Source organism: Podarcis melisellensis (assembly GCF_964234715.1).
Source record: "Podarcis melisellensis genome assembly, chromosome: 15".
Taxonomy (NCBI): domain Eukaryota; kingdom Metazoa; phylum Chordata; class Lepidosauria; order Squamata; family Lacertidae; genus Podarcis; species Podarcis melisellensis.
The window spans coordinates 42466220-42490085 of NC_138532.1; the positions used below are offsets into that span (position 1 = coordinate 42466220).

General features: G+C 50.2%; 1 protein-coding gene across 5 annotated transcripts in view; it reads right to left on the bottom strand.

The window, feature by feature from the left end:
• Nucleotides 1-1340: 1340 nt before the first annotated feature.
• ABR (ABR activator of RhoGEF and GTPase) overlaps nt 1341-23866 on the bottom strand; it is a 113478-nt gene continuing 90952 nt past the window's right edge. For 4 of the 5 annotated variants that reach the window (XM_081890297.1, XM_081890298.1, XM_081890299.1 and 1 more), the window contains 7 exons: nt 9454-9513; nt 9174-9283; nt 8740-8879; nt 7124-7258; nt 6011-6116; nt 4159-4309; nt 1341-3477 (listed from right to left, as the gene is read on the bottom strand). In XM_081890297.1, the coding sequence (XP_081746423.1) occupies nt 3388-3477; nt 4159-4309; nt 6011-6116; nt 7124-7258; nt 8740-8879; nt 9174-9283; nt 9454-9513 (792 nt within the window). In that variant the 3' untranslated portion in view covers nt 1341-3387. Of the gene's footprint in view, nt 3478-4158; nt 4310-6010; nt 6117-7123; nt 7259-8739; nt 8880-9173; nt 9284-9453; nt 9514-21625; nt 22005-23866 lie in introns of those variants that run through there. The other variant, XM_081890301.1, reaches the window with a different exon arrangement.

The following is a 23866-nucleotide window of genomic DNA, read 5'->3' on the forward strand; positions in this document are numbered from 1 at the left end:
ACTGGCTGAAGCGTCTTAAAAGAGAAAGTGAAATAAAACACCAAAGAACTTGGATGGTTTATGAACTGCAGTGCTACATCAGGGAGACCTCTCATCCCCCACTCCGGTACAGCACTGTTGGGGGTCTCCAGAGGACTTCAGTGAGGCAGTGCAGCAGGTAGGTGGGACTTCATGATGATTTACTTAAACTAGGCAGTTATAGCTTGTCAGTGCATAGGTTGGTGTTGAATGTGCCCGGCTCTGTCTTTGGAGGTGAGAGAAGCTCAGCTAGCATCACTGGTTCAAGGTGAGGGGCTTCTTTCCATGCTAGACTGAAAGGAAGTTGCCTTCAAGACTCACCACCTCCATCCACTAAATTATTTTTTCTAGAGCAGGTTCTAAATCTCTGCATTCTGAGTTGGTTTTGCATCAGACAAAGGCCAGCATCATATTGCGTGCTCTCCACCCCCCGGAGCAAATTGTGATGCTGCATACGGAACCTGGGGCCTTCTGCACCCTCTCACTAATCAGCACCACCACTGGGACTTGCTTTGAAATTGTAATTAAAAGATCACAAACGGGGGGGGGGGGCACTCGTGTGTTCAGAGCTGGTTTGTGAAGTGACACCGAACAGGAGGATGGAAGCACACCAGGCACCCATCTTGGCATTCCCATGGCAACAGCCCTAGTTGCCTAGGAGAAATATTGCTGTTTCCCAGGCTGAATAATTAAGCTTTCCCACTCTCCCCAGCCTTTATTTCCCTTTACCAGCCCCCTTCCTATTGGCAGAATTGCTTATTGAGCTGCAATAGCCCCTAATAAGGGCATGGGATCAATTGCTTGCATGAATTCTGTCATGTGGTACAGGTGTGCTCATAGCTAGATGTGCAAGACATGGTCCTCCCTCTCCCTTGCATAATCCCTGTTCAGGAGGGGAAATGCAGCTAGACTACAGTTATGAGCAAGGGGGTGGAAGGTGGTGTAGATTGGAGAGCTGTTAGAACAAGAGGAGCCAAAGTGTTACCTCTGGCTATTATTGAACTCCCAGTTCCCATCAGCACCAGTGTCCGGCCTAGCTAGTGCTCAAGGGTGAGGGGAGTTTTAGTTAAGCAGCATCTGGAGGACAGCACATTGGCTGCTTCTGTATTAGATGCCTAGGATGTTGACTTCTACTGAGTCAGACCACTGGGCACCCACATCTCACACTGACTGGCAGCAGCGGCTCTCCAGGGAGTCAAGCAGGGTCTCCCAGGTGCCCTACCAATTGAATTATTACTCCTGTCATGTGTCCAAGCTAGTTATGCCAAATCTTTTTCTTTTTCAACACTGATTGAGATACGAAAGACCAAACACCCCGGAAGTAATTTGTGCAAATGTTTGGGCTTTGCATTTTATTAACTTTTTTTTTTTAATCTCCTCACATGGTTTACATCCATTTAAAGTTTGTCATCTACAGAGAGGGGAGAAAAAACCTGCAACGGAACACAACCAAAAATATATATATATATATAATATATATCCTTAAACAAGTCAAATATCAATTATACAGTTTCTAATCTAACCTGTAGCTCCAGGAGTCCCAGTCTCCCCTTCCTCACCGTCAGAAAAAAGAGCAAGTGCAGTTTTCAGGGGGGGGGGGGGCTGGCTATGCTGGTATCAGATTCTGACACTCAGAAGTGCGCGGAGGCGCTCTGGCTTAGGAATGACTTCAGCTTCCACAGACACATACATACAGGTAGATGCAGACCCACAAAGATCTGTGCAGGAGGGCCTGAAAAATAACAACTCTGGCCAACAAAATATTTCTGGTCCCTGAACGGTGGGCCACAGAACATTCCATTGTCCTGGGCAGAAAGTGTGGCCGAAGTCACTTTTAACGTGGAGGGGCAGGCCTGGAAGTAATTTCTCTTGTGAGGGTGGGGGATTTTTCCATGAAACAAAGGGCTGTCTAGCTTGCCAATACAACTCATTGCTGGATTGCTGCTTGGCACCTGGGTGTGTGAGTGGGGTGGCAATTGGGAACACAGAGCCCCCACTCCTTCAGAGGGCTGCACTCTCCTCGGCTGCTTCACCCAGTCTGTCACAGAGAGAGAGAGAGAGAGAAATGGGGGTGCAGGTGGAGGCTCTTAAGGGCTGAAATGACACCTTTTGACATCCAACCTGAGTCTTCCTTAGCTGAACCCTGTAAGTCATGCTGTGTGAAGCACTGAGAAACGGCCCCTTTTCCAGACACCCTCCTGAGGGAAAGGTGCCCAACAGCCCTGGCAGATGGCTGGGCTGGATCGAAGCCATGTGGAGGAGGCGGGAGCAGGAAATACCCACCGGCTCCCTGGCCAGGCTTGGTTAGCGAGTGCCACCTGCGAGAGGCATGGCCACAAGGCAACCAGCCTCCTGCCTTCCTCTCGGCCAGCCAAATAATCCTTTCAGGGGTGGGGAGCAGGACACTCTCGCCCGCATTAAGATCTAATTTCCTTTCTAAGGATTAAGTTTGAATTAGTCCCAAGAGAATCTAACCATAAATAAAGTGATTGTGGGCAACACAGCAGGGCGGCGGGGATGGGGAGGTAGGTATCACTCTCTGTCACACGCACATCTAAGACTAGCAAACAGCCACTTTCTCTTCACTTTCCTGCCATCAAGGTTCATTATTAAAACCTTTTAACAGAATAAATCAGGAAGATGGCTGCTTCCCCCCCCCCCACATTATGCACAGTTACAAAGCCTACCGAGGCACAGGAGTCACAGGACGAGAGGCTCCCCCAGCATTAAAAAAGTGGGGGGAGCTGCAATAGGCAGGGCTTTTTAAAAACAAAATGCTGCTGTCTTCAGCCCTGCCAGCTGGGGTAAAAGAATGCAGAGTTCAGCAACCAGGTCTGTCAGGCGAGACAAAAGCGAAGAGAATGTAGGTTGACCAGGACGAGGGGAAGAGCCCTTGGTGTCCTCCTTAAGCCTCCAAAAGCAGGAAAATCCAAGCAAGCAGCGTACATGCAGGCCACAAAGGCAGGGAGCAAAAAAGATCAAGCATTGTTGCGGGTGGGGAGGCCGGCTGGAGGAGAGGACTTGGCTGCAGCGAAGCTCTATTGGACCCAGAAGGCGGCAACCATTTTGGGGAAGAAACGAGAGGCTGTGTTTTCATCTGTCACTCACTTCCTTCCCACTACTCAACAAATGGAACGTAAAAAATGACTCCTGGACACGAGAAGTATGAGAGACGTGGACTACTGTGCTGGGAGGTGGGCTGGGGGGAAAGAAGGGTGTGGGGCTGATACAAAATCGTCCCATGAGGTATGGGGCAGCGTCTGGTTCCAGGGCAGCAACGTTATTCTCAGCAGGATCTGTGCTCGGATTCATGAGTCTGTGCTGCGCCCATCGGCTTAGAAAAATGCAGGTGGCTGCAGGGCCCCGGGGTTACACGTCTGTGGAGAAGTAGAGTGCGTTGCGTTTGAGCTCGGCAAAGGAGATGGGCGTGTGCTGTAAATAGTAGAGTAGCACTTGCACCTGCAAAAGGAAAAGTGGGTTAAAATCAGGATAGTCTCTCACACTGCAAAGTGTCCCCAACAGAGAACAGCTCTTGATAGGCAGAGATGTCTTCTGATGGAATCCCTGCGGAATTTATATCTGCCACCCTGTGAAGTTGATGGAATAAAAAGCACAGCAGGAACAGAGCTACGAACCCAGAAGGGCCAGCTTTAGGAAGAGCTGCAATGTGCCCAGAAGCTGCAACATACATACTCTCTCTCTTTCAGTCATTTAACCAGCCCCTCAAACTGCCCCTCCAATTAAGGGAGCCCAGCAGGAATTTGGGCAAAGACAGATGGGACATTTATTGAGCAATGAGGCAGGTCTGGAAGCAGCATTCCTGTGCTCAGTTCACACAAAGTGTGTGCTTTAGCACTAAGCTACAATTCGTCTCCAAATTCTAAAGCAGTTTTCAAAATGTTATCCACTACAGTTTTAAAAAAATTAATGCACAAGAAGGTAATACAAGTTTGGAGGTTTTAAAAATGAAATTAAGGTCTACCTGAGCAAGCGCTCTCTCTCTCTATGCACACACAGAAACAGACACAGCAGCTGCACTTCCAGGGTGAAGTTTGAAAGTTTGCCCAGCAGAGGGAGCTTGCCCATCCAAATGCAGCCGACTCCTCTGCCTGCTGCCCCTCACTTCCCCACCCACTGTACCTGCGCCATTACGTCGTGGGACCAGATATCTGAGGCCAACGTGAGGTGCTGCCCTTTGCTCTCCACCTCAGAAGGTCTCAGCAACGTTGGGCCAAACACAGTGGCCAGATTGTGCAGGGACATTTTGTTGACGGGCTCCTTCTCAGCCACCCTGTGCAAAAAGACAAAGAGACCCATTTCAAAAAGACACACAAGATTTTGGCGCAGCCTTCCAAGTCAGCTAAGACAAGGTTTGCAGGCTTTTCCACCGTAGCCCAGCTGGAGAAGATCAGATGGAATTTCTCACCATTTCCCCCCTCTCTCTTTCTCCTTGCCTGACCCCTCATTCTGGACACACACAATTTCCACATGTGAAAGCAACACAATCCCAGCTTCAAACTCCCGCCTTGACGTGGCACCATCCGCTTTTCCCAGTTCCCGCCCCCTGCCAACTTGCCCTCTGAGGTTTTGGCTCTGGAAATCATCCAAAACTTCCTCCGGCACACACACACACACACCTTCCCCTTCCCCGGAAACAACTACTGGCTGTGCTGGTCCATGGCCAGCTATTGCCTTGGAAACCAGCGTCAAAATATTGCCATGTTAGGAGGCAGCTGCGCTCCAGCCCCAATAACACAAGCTGTGCTCCATTTGAGTGGCGTCCAGCAGAACAGATGTGGGAACTGGATGTGCCCTCTCTTCCGAGCAGAGAGCCAAGTGGATTTTCCTTCCAGGACGCAGCGCTGCTCTCCCCCCGTCCTGCAACCACCTCTTTCTGCTGCTGGATCTTCCTTCTCCCCCCTGCTCCCCCGCCTCCACTGCTTGATTCTTAACAAACAAAACAGGGAAGAGGGATGTGCCAATTAACACAAGATTACAGCCCCAAATTCCCACTGGTGCAGAGGAGCTTTTGGCCTGCCCGGCACTCGGCCAAGCCACAGCTCCTACATCGATTCCATGTCCTCGGCAGATGCCGAGTGACTTGAGGGAGGGAGGATGGAGCCCGTCCACATCCAAGCCTTCAAGAGCAGGCTGCTAAGTGACAGCGCCATCTCCTTAAACCCCTCTGTCATCTCCCCTTTCAGGATCTATAGAGGTGGCTGAGGTTTCCAGACAGTCTGCGAGCAGTTTCTCCTTATAGGAAGAGAGTTGCACCTGCCGCTGAACTCTGCTCCGCCCCAAGGGAAGCAAGTGGAAAATTAGGAACGGGTTTTTTTCCTTTGCTGTGGACCCTGAACACAAGAACACCAGAAGAGCCTGGCTGCTGGATCAGGCCCACCTAGTCCAGCATCACAGCAGCCAACCAGGTGCCCTAGGGGGAAAGCCTGAAAGCAGGACCAGAGCACAACAGCAGTGTTCTCCACACCTGTGCTTCCCAGCAACGGATCATCCGCTCTCCAATGAGACACAAAGAGCTGACCTCGCAGCCAAAAGGCAGAGCTAGTCTGGGAACTGGGGGTCCCCTCTGCAGGGCTTCTGTGGTGGTGGCCCCTCAGTCCTTGGAATGCCCTCCACGTGGAAGCTTTCCTGGCACCAGCCAAATATTTCAGCACCAGCCAGAAATCATTTCATTTGGCCGATCTGCTTAGATCCTCTTCCAACAACTGTTTTACCAATGCTTGGCCCTGGCTTGAGTGAATATCGTATTTTTGCCGTTCTAGCATTTCTTTTTTTAAAAAAAGTTTGCTATGTTGGTTGGCTAGACTTTGATTTGTTTGCCACTTTTTGACTTTCTGGGTCGAACAGCAGGATAAAAAAACAAGATAGATAAAAAAACAAAATATCAGGCTCCCTGCACTCTGGGCCCTACCCGATTGCAGTGCTCCCCGTTCACAGACTCAGTCTCCATGTTCTCGAGGCAGGAGGGACTTACCGTTTCAAGTGTTCTAGCAGAAAGAGGAATGTGATGAGGTTGGGGTCAGGCAGAGAACGCAGAAGGTGCATCATACAGTTCTCCTTGGCTGTTGGGTCAGAGAGTGCTGGGGGTGGAAAGGTGGCAGTGAGAGAGCTGGCAAGCGCCCACACCCCAACTACTCTGGAAAAGCCTTGCTAATGTACCCAGAACCACCAAAGTCCAATCTGCACACTCATTCTCAAAAGACCCAGTGAGGGGCAGTAGATACAGACTGTCAATGCCCAGCATCAAAACCTCAGACAGCCATGAAGCTCTCCAGGTGCTCTGTTCTTGGTCTACCTCACAGGGTGGTTGTGAAGATGGACAGCTCAGAGCATTTGTCCTTCTAGTCCAAATGACTGGCAGCAGCTCTCCAAGGTCTGAGGCAAAGAAAGGTTTCTCTCATTTCCTTTTTACTCATAAGTTGCCAGGGATTGAAGTTAGGAACTTCTGTATGCTAAGCAGGGGCTCTACCACAAAGTAACAGCCCCCCGCTAATAAAACGAGGTAACTTCATCAGACTGTTACCGGGGGCAGCCATTCTGCGGACTGCCTGGGTGGGAGCAATGGGAAGCAGGGCTCATTCTTTTATTCTTTTATTTTTCATTCTTTTCAAAACTTTTATGTTTTCTTTTTCCCTCCTTGTCCTTTTTTCCTTGTGTGCTGTGCTTTTCTAGATCGTAAACCTGCAGGCAGGGACTGTCTCGTTTTAACTGACTGTGTGTAAGCCATTTTGTGCTGAAGAGCAGGGTATGAATGCTCTGAATAAATAAATAAAAATAATAATAAACTCTACGCATATTGCCCTGAGCTGGCTGCAGGGCTTGGGGGCGGGGAGAATAAAATACAAAAAGGAAATTAACACTGCAAAGATGTGTTAGTTGTTAGGCCGTATCTGGGGTTTCTACGCCTATCCAGATACAGACAACTTGCCCCTGCCCTGTCCCCTCATACCTGTGTACAAATTCTGCCCTCTTTGTCCTCTGGTCCTGGCTAGGGTCTTACCCACTCCCTGAATCCTGAGCTCCAAGCCTGTATCAAGAAACTTCTGCGCCGCATCTCTGCAAATACATGTAACACAAGCTCCCTTACCGATACCCTCCATAAAAGCAGGATAAAGCCGATCCGTGAGAAGAGGCTCAGGGAGCTCGCGGAAATACAGCTTCAGGGTTCCTGCGATAGCATTGATGTCCATGTCGCTCAGCATCATCAGGATGTCTTTGCTGTCTACGGCAGAATTAAAACAAAGGAAAGAGGAATGCTGGAAGGGGAGCGTGCTGCCTTATATACCAGATCAGACTCTTTGTCTACCTAGTTCAATACTGTGAACTCTGACTGGCAACAGCTATTCAGGGTCTGAGGCAGAGACCCTGAATAGACGATCTTTCCCATTGTCTGCTAACCTGATCTTCCTCTTTTTCCACCTGCTAGGTGCCAGGTGCCGAACCTGGGGCCTTTGTATGCAAAGTGGAGACCCTGCCACTGAAGCTATAAAACCAGCCCCACCATCCTCAAGAATTCCCCTGCTAAATCAGGCCAAGGTCCAGCTAATTCCCTTTCTTCTTTCAATTCAGCCATCTGGCTTCAGAACCATAAGATGAGGTGATAGCTTACTTGGCTTTAAAACAAAAGGAGTAGATACATTTGCAAAGAATAGGGTGAGATTAGAGGCAGGCAACTGACTGTGTTGGAGGGGGGGTTAAAAATGCATTTATTGCTGCTGCCCCCAATATTTGGAAGACTCTTCCCTCTCCCGTTACAGCAGAGACCGGCTTCAGATGTCTTTGGAAGACACATCTTCCCCCATTCATCAAGCTGGACAATATCCCTCTACAAATATTAACAATGCCTTATTGCACTTCCACATTTTGACTGCTGCTTTTAGGCACTTGGACAGATGTGTTTACGGAATATCCGTAATGGTGCAGCCAAATGTTTATCTATTAAGCCAGGAGTGTCTAACATGGTGCCCTCCAGATGTAGGCAGACTCCCAACTCTCATCATTCCAAGCTGGCTGGAGCTGATGGAAATCCAATAACATAAAATCATAGAGTTGGAAGGGACCCTGGGGGTCATCTAGTCCAACCCCCTACGATGCAGGAATCCTGCCCGCAGCTGTGTACAAAAGTAGCTAAATAAATAATAATGATTTATCTATTCTTGAATTTATACCCTGGTCCTTCCCCCCGAAGGAGCCCAGGGCAGCAAACAAATACACAATTTAAAAACCATCTAAAATAGTTAAAACATTCTATAAACAATTACAATTCAAGACAGTTGCTGCTGCTGCTACTGCTGTATTTATATCCCACCTTTTTCTCCAAGGAGTTCAAGGTGGCATATGTGTTTCTCCCCCTCCTCATTTAGTCTCCCGCGACAGCCCTGTGAGGTAGGCCAGGCTGGGAGGCAGTGACTGGCTCAAGGTCACCCAGCACATGTCGTGGCCGAGTGAGGAATTGAACCCTCGTCACCCTAAACCACTACACAATGCTGGCCTCTAAGACCAGCTACAGTTAAAACTGTCCTAAAATCATTATTAGAGAAAACAGCTAAATAAAAACCTCTGTGTTTAGTGGCAGCATATTCGTGCGAATGCCAGATACAAAGACTGGGGGCTGGCTGCTCTCAGAGAAGAGATCCTTGGCTGAGCCATGAGATGGAGAAAGAAATTGGCACGGCAGCAGCAGAGATGCAAGGGGGAACTTACTGGCGTCAAAGGCTGCTTTCAAGGCCTGGATGTCCGTGGCCACCCCCGAGATCCGGTAGATCCCCACTTCATCAATGCCACGCTTCTCCACTTCCTCAACGCACTGGCGCACAATGTAGGGCACTTTGGAGCGCTCACGCCTGGAAGCAACAGAGCAGAGAGAGCAAGAGGAGAGAGATGGGTCAGGAGAGAGCCCAGGACACCACGGAAGAAGCCAGGCCCTTGCAGAAGCTGCCTGCATCTTCCCTATGTTTGCAAGCAGTAGGGTGTTTTTTTTTTTTTTTAATGGACCTTATTAGCCCCGAGTGGCTGAAGAACAAACAAATATTGCAAAGGCCCAGGCTGACATTCCCTCCCCCTTTGCCCAAAACGCCACCAGACCCCCCCTGATCAGGGCAGCCCTGCACCCACCGCTGGACCCGATCACAACGTACTTTGTGACAACGCTGATTTTTACTCCGAAGACTCCCGTCTGCTTTTTTGATGGGGTCCTTTTAAGGCTCAAGTCGCGGCTGGTGAACTTCATAGAGAACTCCACTTTGATCTGAAAGGGAGATTTCAAGGTCAAAGTCACATCCTGCAATGGAGAAACTCTCTACTACGGGGGTGGGATGGGGGAGAGGAGTGTGCAGGGTGGGCAGTGAGAGCATGAGAGAAGGGGGATCTTGGGCAAGCACCGTGGGGCATGGTACCCGACCCGTTTCCCCTTCTTACCCCGTTCATTTCAATCACATCCATGTGCCAGTTCTTGGTCTGCACCGTCTGGGGATCCAGCTGCAAAAAAGGAGCAACAGGAGAGAATGAGCTTCCAAAATATTCACCCCCAAAGAAGGAAGACCACAAAATAATAAGGGAGAGTGCTGGGCCAGGTAGCATAAAAATAGATTTATTCAGGCCCCATCTGCAGTATACAATTAAAGCAGCACCATACTACTTTAAACAGCCCCCGGAGAATCCTGGGAAGTGTAGTTTGTTAAGGGTGCTGAGAGTTGTTATGAGACCCCTATTCTCTTCCCAGAGCTACAACTCCCAGAATTCCCTGCGATTGTTAAACCAGATTAATCAGTTGCCAACATTCTACATGCCTAGTAGGCATGTCTAAGCAAAAATGTTTATAGCAGGAAATCAAAGGAGTACAGTGAAGGCGCCCCAACCTGATGTCAATAGGCAGGGAGTTCCAAAGTACCATGCTAAGTGGTTGGTTTCTTACAGCTGCAGAACGGGTACCACGTGACACCTGTAAGAAGTCCAGTTGCACAGAATGCCAAGCACTGGAACGAATGGCTTGGGGGCTGGATATAAGCCCATCATCCAGGGGCAGCCCCTCATCTGCAACCTGGAGGAGGAGGAGGAGGTGGGCAGCGTTTCATTTCACAGGCATGAGTTGTCCTTGTTCCAGGAGAGGCTCAGCAGGACCCAAAGCCCCGTTGGAAAAAGATAACAGATGGCCGTCTCCACTTCATGATCGACCAAGAAACGCTCCCATGAATCAGGGATATTTCTGGAGACCGGTTCCTAAAATAAATTTCAAAAGGCCACGTCTTCCACACGGCCCTGCTTGTGATCTCCTGGGAAAGGCGGCTGAGCTGTTTCCGAAAGGCCTCCGCGCTCTGGGAGTGCAGCCTGTCTCAAAGGCGAATTGGGTCGTGCTGGGCTTTTCAGAGGAGGCCCTTGGGTTTCCCAGGAAGCAGAGTAGCACCGGTGTCCAACAGGAGAGAAGGTAACAGACAAGCGGATCATGCTGGCAAATTGGACATAAAATGGAGGAGGGGGTGACTTCAGACCTTGGGTCACATGAGCTGCTCTGTGCATGAACAACAGGTGCACATTTTGAACCCTTTCTTTGGTTAGCACCTGGGGCATATTCCATATAGGGCAGGCCAGTCCAGCGTCTTGTTCTCACAGTGGCCAAACAGATGCCTACAGGAAAGCCACAATCAGGATTCAAGCATAAAAGCCCTCTCCCTTCCTGTGCTTTCCAGCAACTGCTATTCAGACGCATTTATCATATAATGGTAGAGCTGGAAGGTGCCACTGGGGTCATCTAGTCCAACCCCAGCAATGCAGGAATCTCTTGCCCAAGGTGCCGCTCGAATCCACAACCCTGAAATTAAGAGTCTCATGCTCTAGCGACTGAGCTATCCCAGGTAGACAGTACAGATGGGAGTTATATATAGTTGTTGAACTATAACTCCCATCCTTGCCCATTGGCCACACTTGCTGAGGGGCTGCTGGGAGTTTTAGTTCAGCAGCTTCCACAGGAGCCAAAAGTTCCCTGCACCTAGTATACAAAGAAAGATAGGAGACAACAAACCAAATACCGTATTTTTCGCCCTATAGGACGCACCGTCCTATAAGGTGGACCTAGTTTTTTTGAGGGGGGAAATTTATTTTTCCCCCCCAGGTGCGGGGCTGGGGCGGGGGAAGCCCGAGCTTCCCCCGACCCCAGCCCCCAGAACAGGCAACTCTCCGCAAGCAGCGGGAGCCTGGCGCAGGGCTCCCGCACCTTGCGGAGAGCTGCGCAAAGTCTGGGCGCGCTGAGCTCAGCGCACCCAGCCTTCGGCATGCAGGTAACTCTCCACAAGCCGTGGGAGCCTGGCACGGGCTCCCTCGGTTTGTGGAGACCTGCGCGAAGCCTGGAGAGCGAGAGGGGTCGGTGTGCACTGACCCCTCTCGCTCTCCAGGCTTCAGCGAAAGCCTGCATTCACCCCATAGGACGCACACACATTTCCCCTTCATTTTTGGAGGGGAAAAAGTGCATCCTATGGGGCGAAAAATATGGTAAGTAACATTTGCTACCTAACCAATTTCATTTGAGCTTCCCCACCCATGCAGGGCTGCACTGCTGTTTTCCCTCTCGCTGCAGATGTTTGTTTCTTTTCAAGAAAGCAAACAAACAGGTTAACTTGAGGGTTGGATTAGATGACCGGTCGGGTCCTTCCCAACTCTACAGCTCCATGAACCTAGAGGCCTTGCGTTGCATACACACGTCACAAATGCACCAGGAGGACAGAGCCTGGATCTGAGGGAGGGAGCCCCTGTGTGTGTTCGGGTCACAGATGTTCCATGAGGCTGGCAGATCCAGGCCCCCACGCTGTGTCGGCTCCTCCAGGGTGCGTGCGGTTTCCCCCCAGGGCGCCTGGTATCTTGGGAGCAGCCATCTGAGCACAAACTTCAGAGGGGATGTGCGGTCCCGCCCTGCTGATCCACCATCGCAGGCAGCAAATGCTACACGGGGCCCCCTGCCTCCTGCAAACACACAGCCCCCATCCTGGAGGCTGCAGGATGGGGCTGGCAGAAAAGCAGATGGAGCCCCACACAGAGCCATCAGAGAAGAAAGTCTCCCCTCCCCAGCCCCTCCACCAGAGCCAGAGGCCTTAAGGCTGCAGGTGGGTGATCATTCCCTTCTCCCCACCCCTGAGAAGGGTCAGAGTCGGTAGAGCATGAGACTCTTGATCTCAGGCTCGTGAGTCCGAGTCCCACGTGGGGTGGAGATTTCTGCATTGCAGGAGATTGAACTAGATGATCCTCGTGGTTTCTTCCAACCCTGAGATTCTACGAAGGCAGGATCGTTGCCTGCCACACAAAGACACTCACTCCAGCTACACCTCCAGGGCTGAACAGCGCTTGCAAGTTACTGCTCTCGTTTCATTAAAATTAACTAACTGCCACCTCCAGAATGTCTCAAGGGCTGGAAGATGCAGCAAGCCTGTCTTCTTCCTGCTCTGGAGGGCAGGACTTGAACCAATGGCTCCTAGTTACAAGGAAGGAGATTCCGGCTAAACACCAGGAAGAACTTTCTGACAGTAAGAGCTGTTTGACAGTGGAACAGACTCCCTCAGGAGACACCTTCCTTTCAGGTTTTAAAGGAGAGGTTGGACGGCCATCTGTCAGGGATGTTTTAGTTGTGATTCCTGCATTGCTAGGGGTCCCTTCCCACTCTACAATTTTATGATTCTATGATCAGCGTTGCAGAGTTGGAAGTGCCCTCAAAAGGTCATATTGCACACCCCACTGCTGAATTAATGCAGACCGTTGCAGTTGCAGCATCCCAGCCTCTGCTTAAGATATCTCCAGTGGAGGAGAAAGCCCACCACCTCTTGAGGCTGTCTGCTCCAAGACTGAACAGATCTTACAGTTCAGAAGTTTCCTCTAACTTTCAGTCTAAATCTGCTCCTCACATGCCCCTTGGTTCTAGAGCAAAGCTACAGCGCGAGATGCAGGCCAAGGGAATTTGGGGGAAGAGGTGTAGCTCAGAGGTAGAGTACCACCAGCGGCATCTCCAGGTCAGGGTGGGAATGTTCACCTCCTGAAACAATGGAGAGCTGCTGCCAGTCAGAGTAGAAAACACTGCGCTAGAATGAACCAGTGGCAGCTTCCTGTGTCAGGGTCATCAAATGATTAAAGAGTGTCCAGGACAACTAATCAAACTGCTGAGCGTTTAGTCAGTGACATTTGCATGTTGCCCAAACCATCACAAACGTCATCAACCATTGACAAAAATCATCAAGGCGGCAAGGTGCCTTTTTGGTTAGATACAGAAGGGGCTGTGAGAGAAAACTTCCAGCGCAGTAAGCACACACAAAGCCAAAAGTTTCTGAACGCCCATTGTTGATCCCTTCTGCAAACATTCCCTGGAACAGCACAGCCTAAAAACCAAAACAGCTACATATACCCCAAAAGGTATGCCCTCAACTTGCAGCCCCATGAATTAAAATTGGGTTATTCAATCCACCAAATTACTTCTTATAACTGGGCTACTTAATCCACCAAAATACTTTGTCAAACAATTGCTTTAATATTTTTCCACATTCTACTCTTCTTCCAAATCAGCTCAGGGAGATATAAAAAGGTCTCTTTTATCCACACAATAACCCGGTAAGTAGGTTAGGCAGAGAGAGAGAGAGAGAGGCCCAAGGTCACCTGGCAAATTTCACAGCTGAGTGGGGATTTGAACCCAGGGCCTTGCCAGCCCTAGTCCAACACTATTCATGATCCCACCACGCCAGCTTTAAAAATATTTTCAAACAGGCAGTTGCCTTTGGTGAAGCATTTCTTGCTTCTAGGCAACCAGGCACGGAGGACTTTGCAAACTTGGAATAGTTGCTTCTCTCTTAAATAAAAAAAGCAAAAAATCAGGCTGCTGACGTGCATCCTCAATAGCTCTTTTGTATAATCTGCAAAGCTGGATTTCGTCTTGCAGTCCCATGCATGCTAAAAGCCCAAACAAATCCACACTTTGCAAAAGGGCCCAAAGTCTGCCAACCTGCATCCTGAACAGGATAAATTTGGGCCAGGCCAACAACATGATCTGCCCTGCGTCTTGACTTCCTGGTCCCATTTATTTCAATGCAAAATCGGAACAAGCAGCGAGGGCTTATTTGGGGCAGAGAAAACAATCCCTTGCTGAGGCCTCTGGCAAATAACACCACATTGGCTGATCTCCCCACCCAAAACAAGACCTGTCAAGCCCCCAGATGTACCTATTTCGTGGCAATTGCTACCCACCAGATCCTCAGCTCTGTTCCTTAATTTACGGTGTTGAATAAATTGGTTAGCCACCTTTTCAGAATAAAATGTTTTCTCAATGACTTCTTGCATGCGGGAAGAAAGAGGCGCTAGCCCGCCCCTTCGGTAACACAATCCAATTGCACTGAACTTAATTTGAAACAACCGCAAGCTCCCATACTCAGAGCCTCCCTTGACACTGCCCCTTTGAAGTGGCCTGAGATCCCATATGGAAGGGATTTCAGCAGGGCCCTACATGAAAAAAGCTTTATGAAAACCAGCTTGGCCTCATGGGTAAAGCCATAAACCTGTCTTTCAGGAATTCTCCCTCCACCCCGGATCTGAGAGAGGGGAAATTTTCTCACTTCGGGCTCCCCTGCCTCACGGGAAGGCAGAGACTGAAGGATGGGTGGCTCTGTAGGGCTTAGATGAAGGCCTACTACCCAGCTCCCGCCTGAGATGTGAGATGCTCCATAGAGCAAACTACCATTCATTGCTATTGTAAGTTATAGGTTTAAAACCTCCTTAAAAAAAGTATTAAAAAATACTGCACCAAATGTCTTGTGTGTGCACCTCACAACAGCAGTTATAGCTGTGAACATTCCCCCTTTTTTAAGGGAAATTCCCTTATTCCGAATAGGATTCCTCACAAGAAAAGGGAAAAGTTGACAGCTATGCAACAGCTCTGCCCACCCCACTCCCAGCTCACTTTTTAAATATTTCAGACATATGCTGTTTTTCAGGTCTAAGCAAACATCTCAATGTGCTTGGGAGTTAAAAATCAAAACAAAATCCATTATAAACACCAAGCTTAAAAAAAAAAAAGAAGATTCTTCTGAAGCTGGATAAAAAAGTTAAAAGAATCAAAAAAGGGCCTGGGAGAAGAAAAGCAGAAGCACAAAAATTAGGAAGAGGAGGAGGTCTTTCCCTAGTGTTGAAAAAACGTTGAGCAAATGCCAAGCAAAAGGGGCCCTTTGGGGTCCCCTGCCCACCCCATCCCACACGACAGAAGGACACACAGATGGGCCTCTGCTGCAGCTCTTCATACCTGGGCAGTTTCATGTCTGCAAAAGGGAGATACTTTAAAAATAGGGCGCTGAAGGCGGGAGACAGAGCTCCAGATAGTGAGACCACAGAAGGTCCACAACTCCAAAGAACACTGTTGCTTTTAAGAGAGCTGAACGTGGCTGGGGAGAGGTTGGGCATCCCGAGGCTGCTATCCAGCATCTTGGCCAACCTGGCACTCTCCAGCGGTTTTGGAACACCCATCAGCCCCGGCTTTTGTTCTGCTGTCACCCCTGTTCAAGCAGGTTTTGCTAGCTTCATAGCCATCACAGCTAGTAGCCACTGAAAGCCCCTCTCCTCCATGAACTTGTTGAATCCTAAAGCTATCCCAGTTGGCAGCCATTGCTGGTATTCAGAAGCATTGCTGCTGCTAACCGTGGAGACAAAGCCATCATTTCTAATCCTCTTTTAAAGCCTTCCAAGTTGGTGGTCATCACTCCTGTGGGAGAGAGTTCCACAGTTTAACTCTGCGCTGCAGAGTTAAAGAATTCCTTTTTAAAATCTGTCCTGAAACTTAGAACATTAAACTTCATTGGAAGTCCCCAAGTCCTAGTGTTACGAGATAGGGAGAGAGAGAAATATATATTGCATATACTTCTCTCTTGCCTTTTCTATAAACTAAAAAGCCCCGGACACTGCAGCCTTTCCTCACAGTTGTGAAAGTGGCACATGAATAAAATGCTGGTGCTGGTGATGACAATGGTAACACAACCTGCCCCAGCAACACCACATCAGGTGTCGCTGCACATCCACAATGCCGGGATGGTCTCAGGTTCCGAAAGGGCCCTTGAGACCTGGCGTGCCAACCTCCTCTGCTGTGCTCTGGCGAGGACTGGCGATGCAAGCAGCAGAGAGCGGAGATCTTCTGCAGAAAAAGGCTGAGACACCAACTCGGCAACCTTCAGGAATAGGGTGGGGAGAGCAAAACACACACACACCAGAAAAGCAGCAACAACAAAGTCTTACTAGACTGGACGATCTAAGTACAGCTTAGCTCACAAGCAGGAGGGCAGAAGAAGCAGTGGGTTGTCTTGTCAAGGCAAATGGGGCAGCCCCACAACCAACCTCTGTAACACACACGCAGCCATGTACCGGTATTAGTCTAACCCCATTTTAAAGCCTATTCTCACCGTTCACGATGACCAGCTGTGGGATCCTCTGCCCTGAATCTCCAAGCAGCGCTTGTCAAGATGTAGGTGGTCTGGTCACAAAACTGGATTAGGGCGAGGGGAGACCCGGGTTCAAACCCCTCTGCGTGATGCTTAGGTCACAATCACTCGGCCTGACCTACCTCACAGGGTCGTTGTGAGCATAAAACAAGGTGGTGGAGACCACCATGTATGCCATCTTCTGCCCCTTGGGGGAAAAGGAGTGTGCTAAATTGATCAACCAGAGGTGTGTGTGCCCTCCCCCACCCGATGTTATTGGTTTACAACTCCAGTCCATTCCTGACCATTGGCATGCTGGCCCAAGACATTTTGCTGCCCGCCAGGAGGACAAGTCAGTCCCCTCCCAAGCTCACTGTGCAGAAACCAGCTGGATGGACAGCTGAATCTTACTTCAAGTCTTGTCACTAGACAGCATCCCCCAGGATACCTGGAGGCAGCTCAGTGGGCAAAAGGCAGCCCATTGGACACAGTCCACTCTGTCCTCCAACAGAAGAAGAGTCTTGCAGCTGCTAGACCGGCTCAAAGTGAGCCCATCCAGCCCAGCCGCCTGTCCTCATGGTGGCCGACCAGATTGCCCCTATGGGGAAGCCCACAAGCAGGACCTGAGTGCAACAACAGCACTCGTCCCACGTGCTATTCCCAGCAACCGGCATTCAGAAGCATCCACTGCCTCCGACGGTGGAGGGAGAACAAAGGCTATCAATGGCAGCTGGTTCACTTTGCCTAATATTAGGGCCGGCACCATCTGGGCTGGAATCGGGTGTGATGTGATCTTTCATTGGAGAAATGAGTTGGGGGAAAGAGAGCTGCCGATACGTCAAGTGTCGCCTCCTGGATCCTGGGTGGTCCCATGGAAAGGAGGGAAGGATATCTCTGGCAGGAAAGCCACACACACCCGCCACCCCCCAACAAGAGCGCACGCCAGCTCCGGGAGACGGGCGCCGCCTCCATCCCCCGTAGAGAGAGCTGAACACAAAAGACCCCAGGAAACAAGCTCTCTCGTGCGCACAGCTGCTGCTCCTGCCTGCTTAGCATCTCATCTCAATGAGGGCCTCGTGCCAACCTTGGCGGACAACAAGCATGGCCACCTGTTGCACATCCCCCCGTCCGCCCTTGCACACGTAGATAGACACACTCAAAAGAAGGGAGGCCCGTGCTTCTAATTAAAAACAACAACAGCCACAGCAGAGTTACTGGAGCCCAGCCCTGAATGGGTGAAGGGAAGGAGAGAGTCCCCCTGAGCATGCACAGAATGTCCCTTCCCCTCAAGCTGATCTGCAGGGCAAGCCAGAGCAGAAAATTGCAGCCATGTCTAGTTGTGCAAGAGAATAATGTAGGAAGCTGCATCTCAGGGTCCCTCCCCTAATATTAAAAACAAGGCTCTAGTCTTCGAGGGTCTGATCTGAAGGGGTGAAAACAGAAATGCTGAAAGGTGCCTTCTATCGAGTCAGACCACTGGGCCCCTTGATCTCCTGCACGGACTGGCAGCAGCTCTCCAGGGTTTTAGGCAAGGGGGTGCTGGGGACTGAACCCAGGACCTTCTACACTCAAAGCAGGGGTGCTGCCACGAAAACAATGGCTCATTCACAAACTTCTCAAGTATTAAGCGGATAAGGGGGAGTCACAGCAAATCAAATTGGCACAAAAAATGCCTAAGGAGATCTGTCCTCTGCTGAGGATCCCAGGGAAATATCCTGGTCCCATCACAGTAGGGGACCTCCGGCCCCCGACATCCTGGGCCTTATCAGCCTTTCCAGGCTCAGCCGAGATGCCGTTGGCGGCTGTACCGGATAGGAGACCCTCAGAGGTCCAGACTGCCCCCGCCCCCAACAGCCCAGCAATTCTATGGCATGCATAGATGGTCCGGATCAATTCCATGCATACGCCCTCCAATTAAGGGGGCCGTCATCCTCAGGCATCGTCCTGGGAGCTCTGCAGCACCACCCAGGCGCTTTAGGCCTCACCAGCTGCTCTGCTCCAATTCCCATCACCAGACAGTTAGCATGGCAACAGCCGCTCAGCCCCACTGGACCAGAAAGCCTGCTGGCCAATAACCACTTTCCAGAGAGAGAGTCTGGCTCCCTCCTGGCAGACAGCAAAGCAACAAGGGGAGGGAGCACTAAGCCATCAACCTGATCTCTGCTCCCAGAAGGGGAGAAATCACTTGCCATGTTTTTTCGTGTGTGCGTGTGTGTAAACTGTTTTATATTTATGTCACTTTACAGTGGTACAGGTTACATATGCTTCAGGTTACAGACTCCGCTAACCCAGAAATATTACCTTGGGTTAAGAACTTTGCTTCAGGATGAGAACAGAAATCGCGCGGTGGCACAGCGGCAGCAGGAGGCCCTATTAGCTAAAGTGGTGCTTCAGGTTAAGAACAGTTTCAGGTTAAGAACGGACCTCCGGAACGAATTAAGTACTTAACCTGAGGTACCACTGTATTGTACATTGCTTTGGTATGCCTAATGGGAAGCTATTCATAAACAAAATAAATAATAATGAAAGGGAGGTGCAGCAGTGTTCCCAAAATTCATGCTAGCCAATTTTTGAGGTGGGGGCTCCCATCCTCTGAAGTAAAGATATGCTTGACTGTTAGCACACACGAGAGAGAGAGAGAGAGAGAGAGAGAGAGAGAGAGAGAGAGAGAGAGAAAGAGAGAGAGAGAGAGAGAGAGAGAGAGAGAGAGAGAGAGAGAGAGAGAGAGAGAGAGACTGACTGTTGTGGACCCAGAATTCTGACACAGATCAGTGACTCGCACAGGGAGGCAACAGGCACCCTCTGCTGAAGGCACATCATCCTGCTGTGTCATGGAGTGGCCCCCCAGGGCAGTAAAACAGCAGGAAAGGACACTACCTCTGGGTGAGTTGGAGACCAGCCAGCCAATCAGCAGGAGGCACAAAAATCAGGTCAATGGTGCCTGAATGCTACATCACAAGAAAACCAGCCAGGCAGAACAGTGAGAGTCAGTAATAGTCTTTATAAGGAGACCCTCCCCTGGCCCTGTGGGCTCAGTTTCTCCTTGGGGCAGCCAGTGCAAAGAAGAACAAAAACCACAGGGAATTAACGCAGATCCCACACGACAACTGCACCTTGTGCTCCCTGGAAATTAAACTTTGGCACAACAAACTGTGATGGTCCTTTGATCCTCACAAACTGTCACGAGACACCCCCCCCCCAACTTCACACCTAAAGGGATGAGACACACACATACCATCTCTTCTTGCACCCTGTCTTAAGGGTGCTACAGTTCAAAACTGCTGATCTACCTTAAGGACTCTTGAGTACACACACACAACCCATTTCCAAGAGCTGAGGATCAGAGGTCTTGACTTCACCTATATAGAAGCAGACACAGAAGGTGCTGTAAGGGGTGTCAGAGCTCAAATAACTGTGGGGGGAGAGGAAAGGGGCTGTTAATTAAATCCACAAGTTCCACTCCTAACTAAATCATGCCCCCACTTTATAAAAACAGTTGCATGAGGGAAGGCCCCTCTCCAGACCTCCTGCAATATGAACGCCAGGGGTACAGAACAACTTTTTCACCACTGCGGTCCTTGAAGGGACCGGGTCAGCCCTTCGGAACTGCAAGCAGATGCTGTGTGGCTGAGCTGCAGCCCTTTCCTTGGAACAATAAAGCAAGATCCCAGTCCTCATTAAGGAATGACGGGCCAATTTAAACAGGAACAGAGGAAGCTGCACCACTGGCTCATCCAGCTTAGGAGTGTTCGATGCTAGCCAGCAGCGCCTCTCCAGGATTTTGGGCAAAGAAAACCCCCAACCCTACCCAGAGAGGCCAGCGGCTGAACCTTGAGCGTCCTGAAAAGCAGGCTCCCTCCATCCCATCCAGTGGCGTAGCATGGGTTACTTGCACCCGGGGCAAGGCAAGTAATTTGCGCCCCCTAACCCGTGGATTTGCGACCCCTAACCCTAACCCCCAGATGTTGCGCCCGGTGCGGCCGGCCCCCCCTGCACCTCCCACGCTACGCCACTGATCCCATCTCTCAAAGCTACAGTCAGGAAAAGGCATTAAGGCAGCCAGTCTTTTTATGCACCTCTAGAAACCTAGAGATTGCATAAACACACATGCAAAAGACTAAGGAACTTTGGGCTAGAAGATTCCAGCAAGGATAAGGCAACTGAGTGGGTGCAGGAAGGCTGGGGTGTCCCACGCCTGGTGCAGTTAGTCCTTGGGTGTCCCCTGGAAGCCCTGAGGCAGCATTTTTGACCCGCACGTCCCTCCGCTGTCACCTTTGAAAGGACGAAACAAAACAAAAAAATGCCAGTAGCTCCGGTGACGTTTGCACAAAGCGCGTCTCACATTCCCTGCATGTCAGCAGCCCAGGAGCGCTGACCCTTCCTCTCCTAAGAGACTACACTTTGGGGAGAACTCATGCTGCAGTCATGCCAGCTGGGAAGGGACTGGGAGCGATCTCAGCACCAGAACCTATTCTTACAAAGTAGCGAGTGCTCTCTAAAAACCCCATAGAGTACACCTTCTGCGCTGCTTTAAGAGCCAGTCAGCCCCAAGGTTTATGAGGTTACGAAATGAAGGTAAAAATGAAGGTCTCTTTTTAAAAAGAAATTAACCAACTTTGAGGCAGCCAGAAAACATCCAAACTATCTCCCTAGCCTGAGAAATATGGAGCCTTAACAAGTGTCAGAACCGTCCAGCTACTCTCCCTTGCATGTCGCATCACCCTCTTAGTTCATGAACTCCTCAAGCAGCTAGATCTCAGTATGTACAACTCCCACCCTACATTACGCCATGACCGAAAGAAGGCACCAGCAGGAGATTAGGGTAAGGGAGCTGTAGTAGCTATTTCACATGGTGGGGTGGGGGATTCCCACAGCAAGGCTGTGAAGAGAGAAAAAAAGGGGGGTCTGAAATGAAAGCCTTGGGTATACCCTGAGAGGCAATTTGACTCCCCACCCGAGAGGAGGGAGAGAACTGCAAGTTGATGCAGAGTTTGGAAAAGGAGGCAAGTCTTGAGAACACCGCTCCCCAAAAATTTAACCGTGCAGCCACAAAAGTGATATCTTTCACTGCAGCAGGAGACAGCAGCATATGCACCAGTCATTTCTCCCCTCTCCCCCTCCCAAAATTAGCAGAGAGATGCAAGGAAGAGCAACCCCCAGCCCACCTTTTGACGAAGGAGCTTGCTGCGCACCCGGCCCCACAGCCTGGACCCGGTGTTGGGGGTCCTCTTGCCCTCGGAGGCTTCTTCCTCCAAGCTGTCCAGGGAGCAGTGGTCCAGCCGCTCAGAGGCCAGGTTGAGCGGGCATTCGGGGGTCTGCACCAGCACCTCTGTCATCTTGCTGGCTTTCTCCCCACTTCAGCAGGGGGGGGGGTTGCTTGGGTGCGGGGAGCACCCCTGGAAATCAGCAATGGATGAGGAGATGCCAAAGATTTCCGAGAGGGTCTATTACCCTTTTGGCTAGCAGTTGGAGGCGGGGGGCATCCTGGAGGCAGCCGGTTCCCGTGCAACCTCAGAGACTTTGCAAGAAAGAGCCCCTCATCTCTCCAGCATCCTCTCCGACTTGACTTGAGGGGAACACTCCCTCTCACAGGCTGGAGCAAGGAAAGCCAGTCTCTGTTCCGCCCCCTTCCTAGCAGCTTCTCCACCCCCCTTTCCCCCTACTGGGTTAACCCCTCAAGTGCCAGGCTGCTTCCCTCTTCCCTAAGTCGTGCACAGACTTTCTCAAGAGGATTAGTCGCTGGGTTGCCAGTGGCCTGGGGGTTGGTTCCTTTTCAGCTCTCGATAAAAGCAGCATCAATATCTCCCTGTGCTGGATCATCAGATGGAGGCGCTAACCCATCTGTCCCTGTGAGCGGCCAGCCAGATGTCCCCTCCTGAGCACAAGCCACCAAAACAAGACAGTTTTCTGACCCCCTTGGCTCCGTTATTTGGTCTAGATTCTTTTATATCAGACAGAAAAGCAGTGGAAAACTTTCAGAGGCTGCTGCTAATTGGTAGATCTGGGAGCAAAAGAATTCACTGGGTTGAGAATTAAGCTAAGTAAGGGTTGTTGGGTTGCTAACATCTAAGTTTGTTATGATTGTTTTCTTTCCCTCCTCTATTTTATACTAAAAACAACCCTGCGAGGTAGACCAGGCTGAGAGATATCACCCAATATGCTAAGGAAGGATGCAAATCTATGGGCTGTATTCATGCTTGTCCTACTCTGGGGAGACCCATTGGAATTAATGAACCTAAGGCAGGCATGTTCTTTCATTTCAGTGGGCCTGCTCTGAGCAGGACTAGCCTTGGATAAAATCCTGAGTCTCCACAGTTTTCAGTCCAACACTCAAATGGATATACTAAACCAGCACTTATTTCTGAAGGGGTCTTGTGGCCCAGCTATTACCTGACGCTCCGAGATTGCGGCATGCGTTCAAGATTGAGCACGATTCCCTCACAATGCAGGTGTGCATTTCAACACATGCTCTCTGCGAGAACACACAGAACCTGAAGCCAAAGCACTTCCATTTCTTAACAACATAAAGCCTTACACCAGACCATTAGTCCATCTAAGCCAGTGTTGTTTACTCTGACTAACAGCGGCTTTTCAGGGTCTCAAGCACACAGAGTCCTCCCCAGACTTCCCCAACTTGGTGCCGTCTTGGACTACGAGTCTCGTTGGCCCCAGCCAGCAGTCAGCTTTTTAAAGTCTTGTCAGCAAGCCCTGCAGTGAAGTACAGTGGTACCTCGGATTAACAACTTAATTCGATCTGGAGGTCCGTTCTTAACCCAAAACTGTTCTTAACCTGAGGTACCACTTTAACTAATGGGGCCTCATGCTGCTGCTGCTGCTGCTGCCGCTGCGTGATTTCTGTTCTCATCCTGAAGCAAAGTTCTTAACCCGAGGTACTATTTCTGGGTTAGTGGAGTCTGTAACCTGAAGCGTCTGTAACGAGAGGTACCACTGCATAAATGCGACTCCTTCTGACAACCTGCTGGTGAAGGAAGGCCCTGCCTTCCAGTGTCAAGGACTGGCTGTGGTGACGCAGGAGCAAGCAACAGGCCCCGGCTCTCTGTCCATGCTCAGAGGCACTTGCACCATGCCACATAACTCAGGCATGGAAAACAGGTGCCGGGGGTACATCACGGCTCACGTTAGGTCTTTCATAATACTCAAAGATGGTAAGGTTTGCATTTTTTGGATCACACCCAAGGATGAAACACCTGCCCCCCCCCCAAAAAAAACAGTGGTCTTTAACACATCCTGATTCCCCTGCTTGATGTAGTCAAGAACATGATGGACTATATGGAATTGATGAAAAGGACTGGCAGAATCTGAGAAGGGATGGTGGAACAAGATTGGGAAACTTAAAGTTTATTTATGGAAATACTGTAAAATTAATGAGTGATAGAAAAATGTTG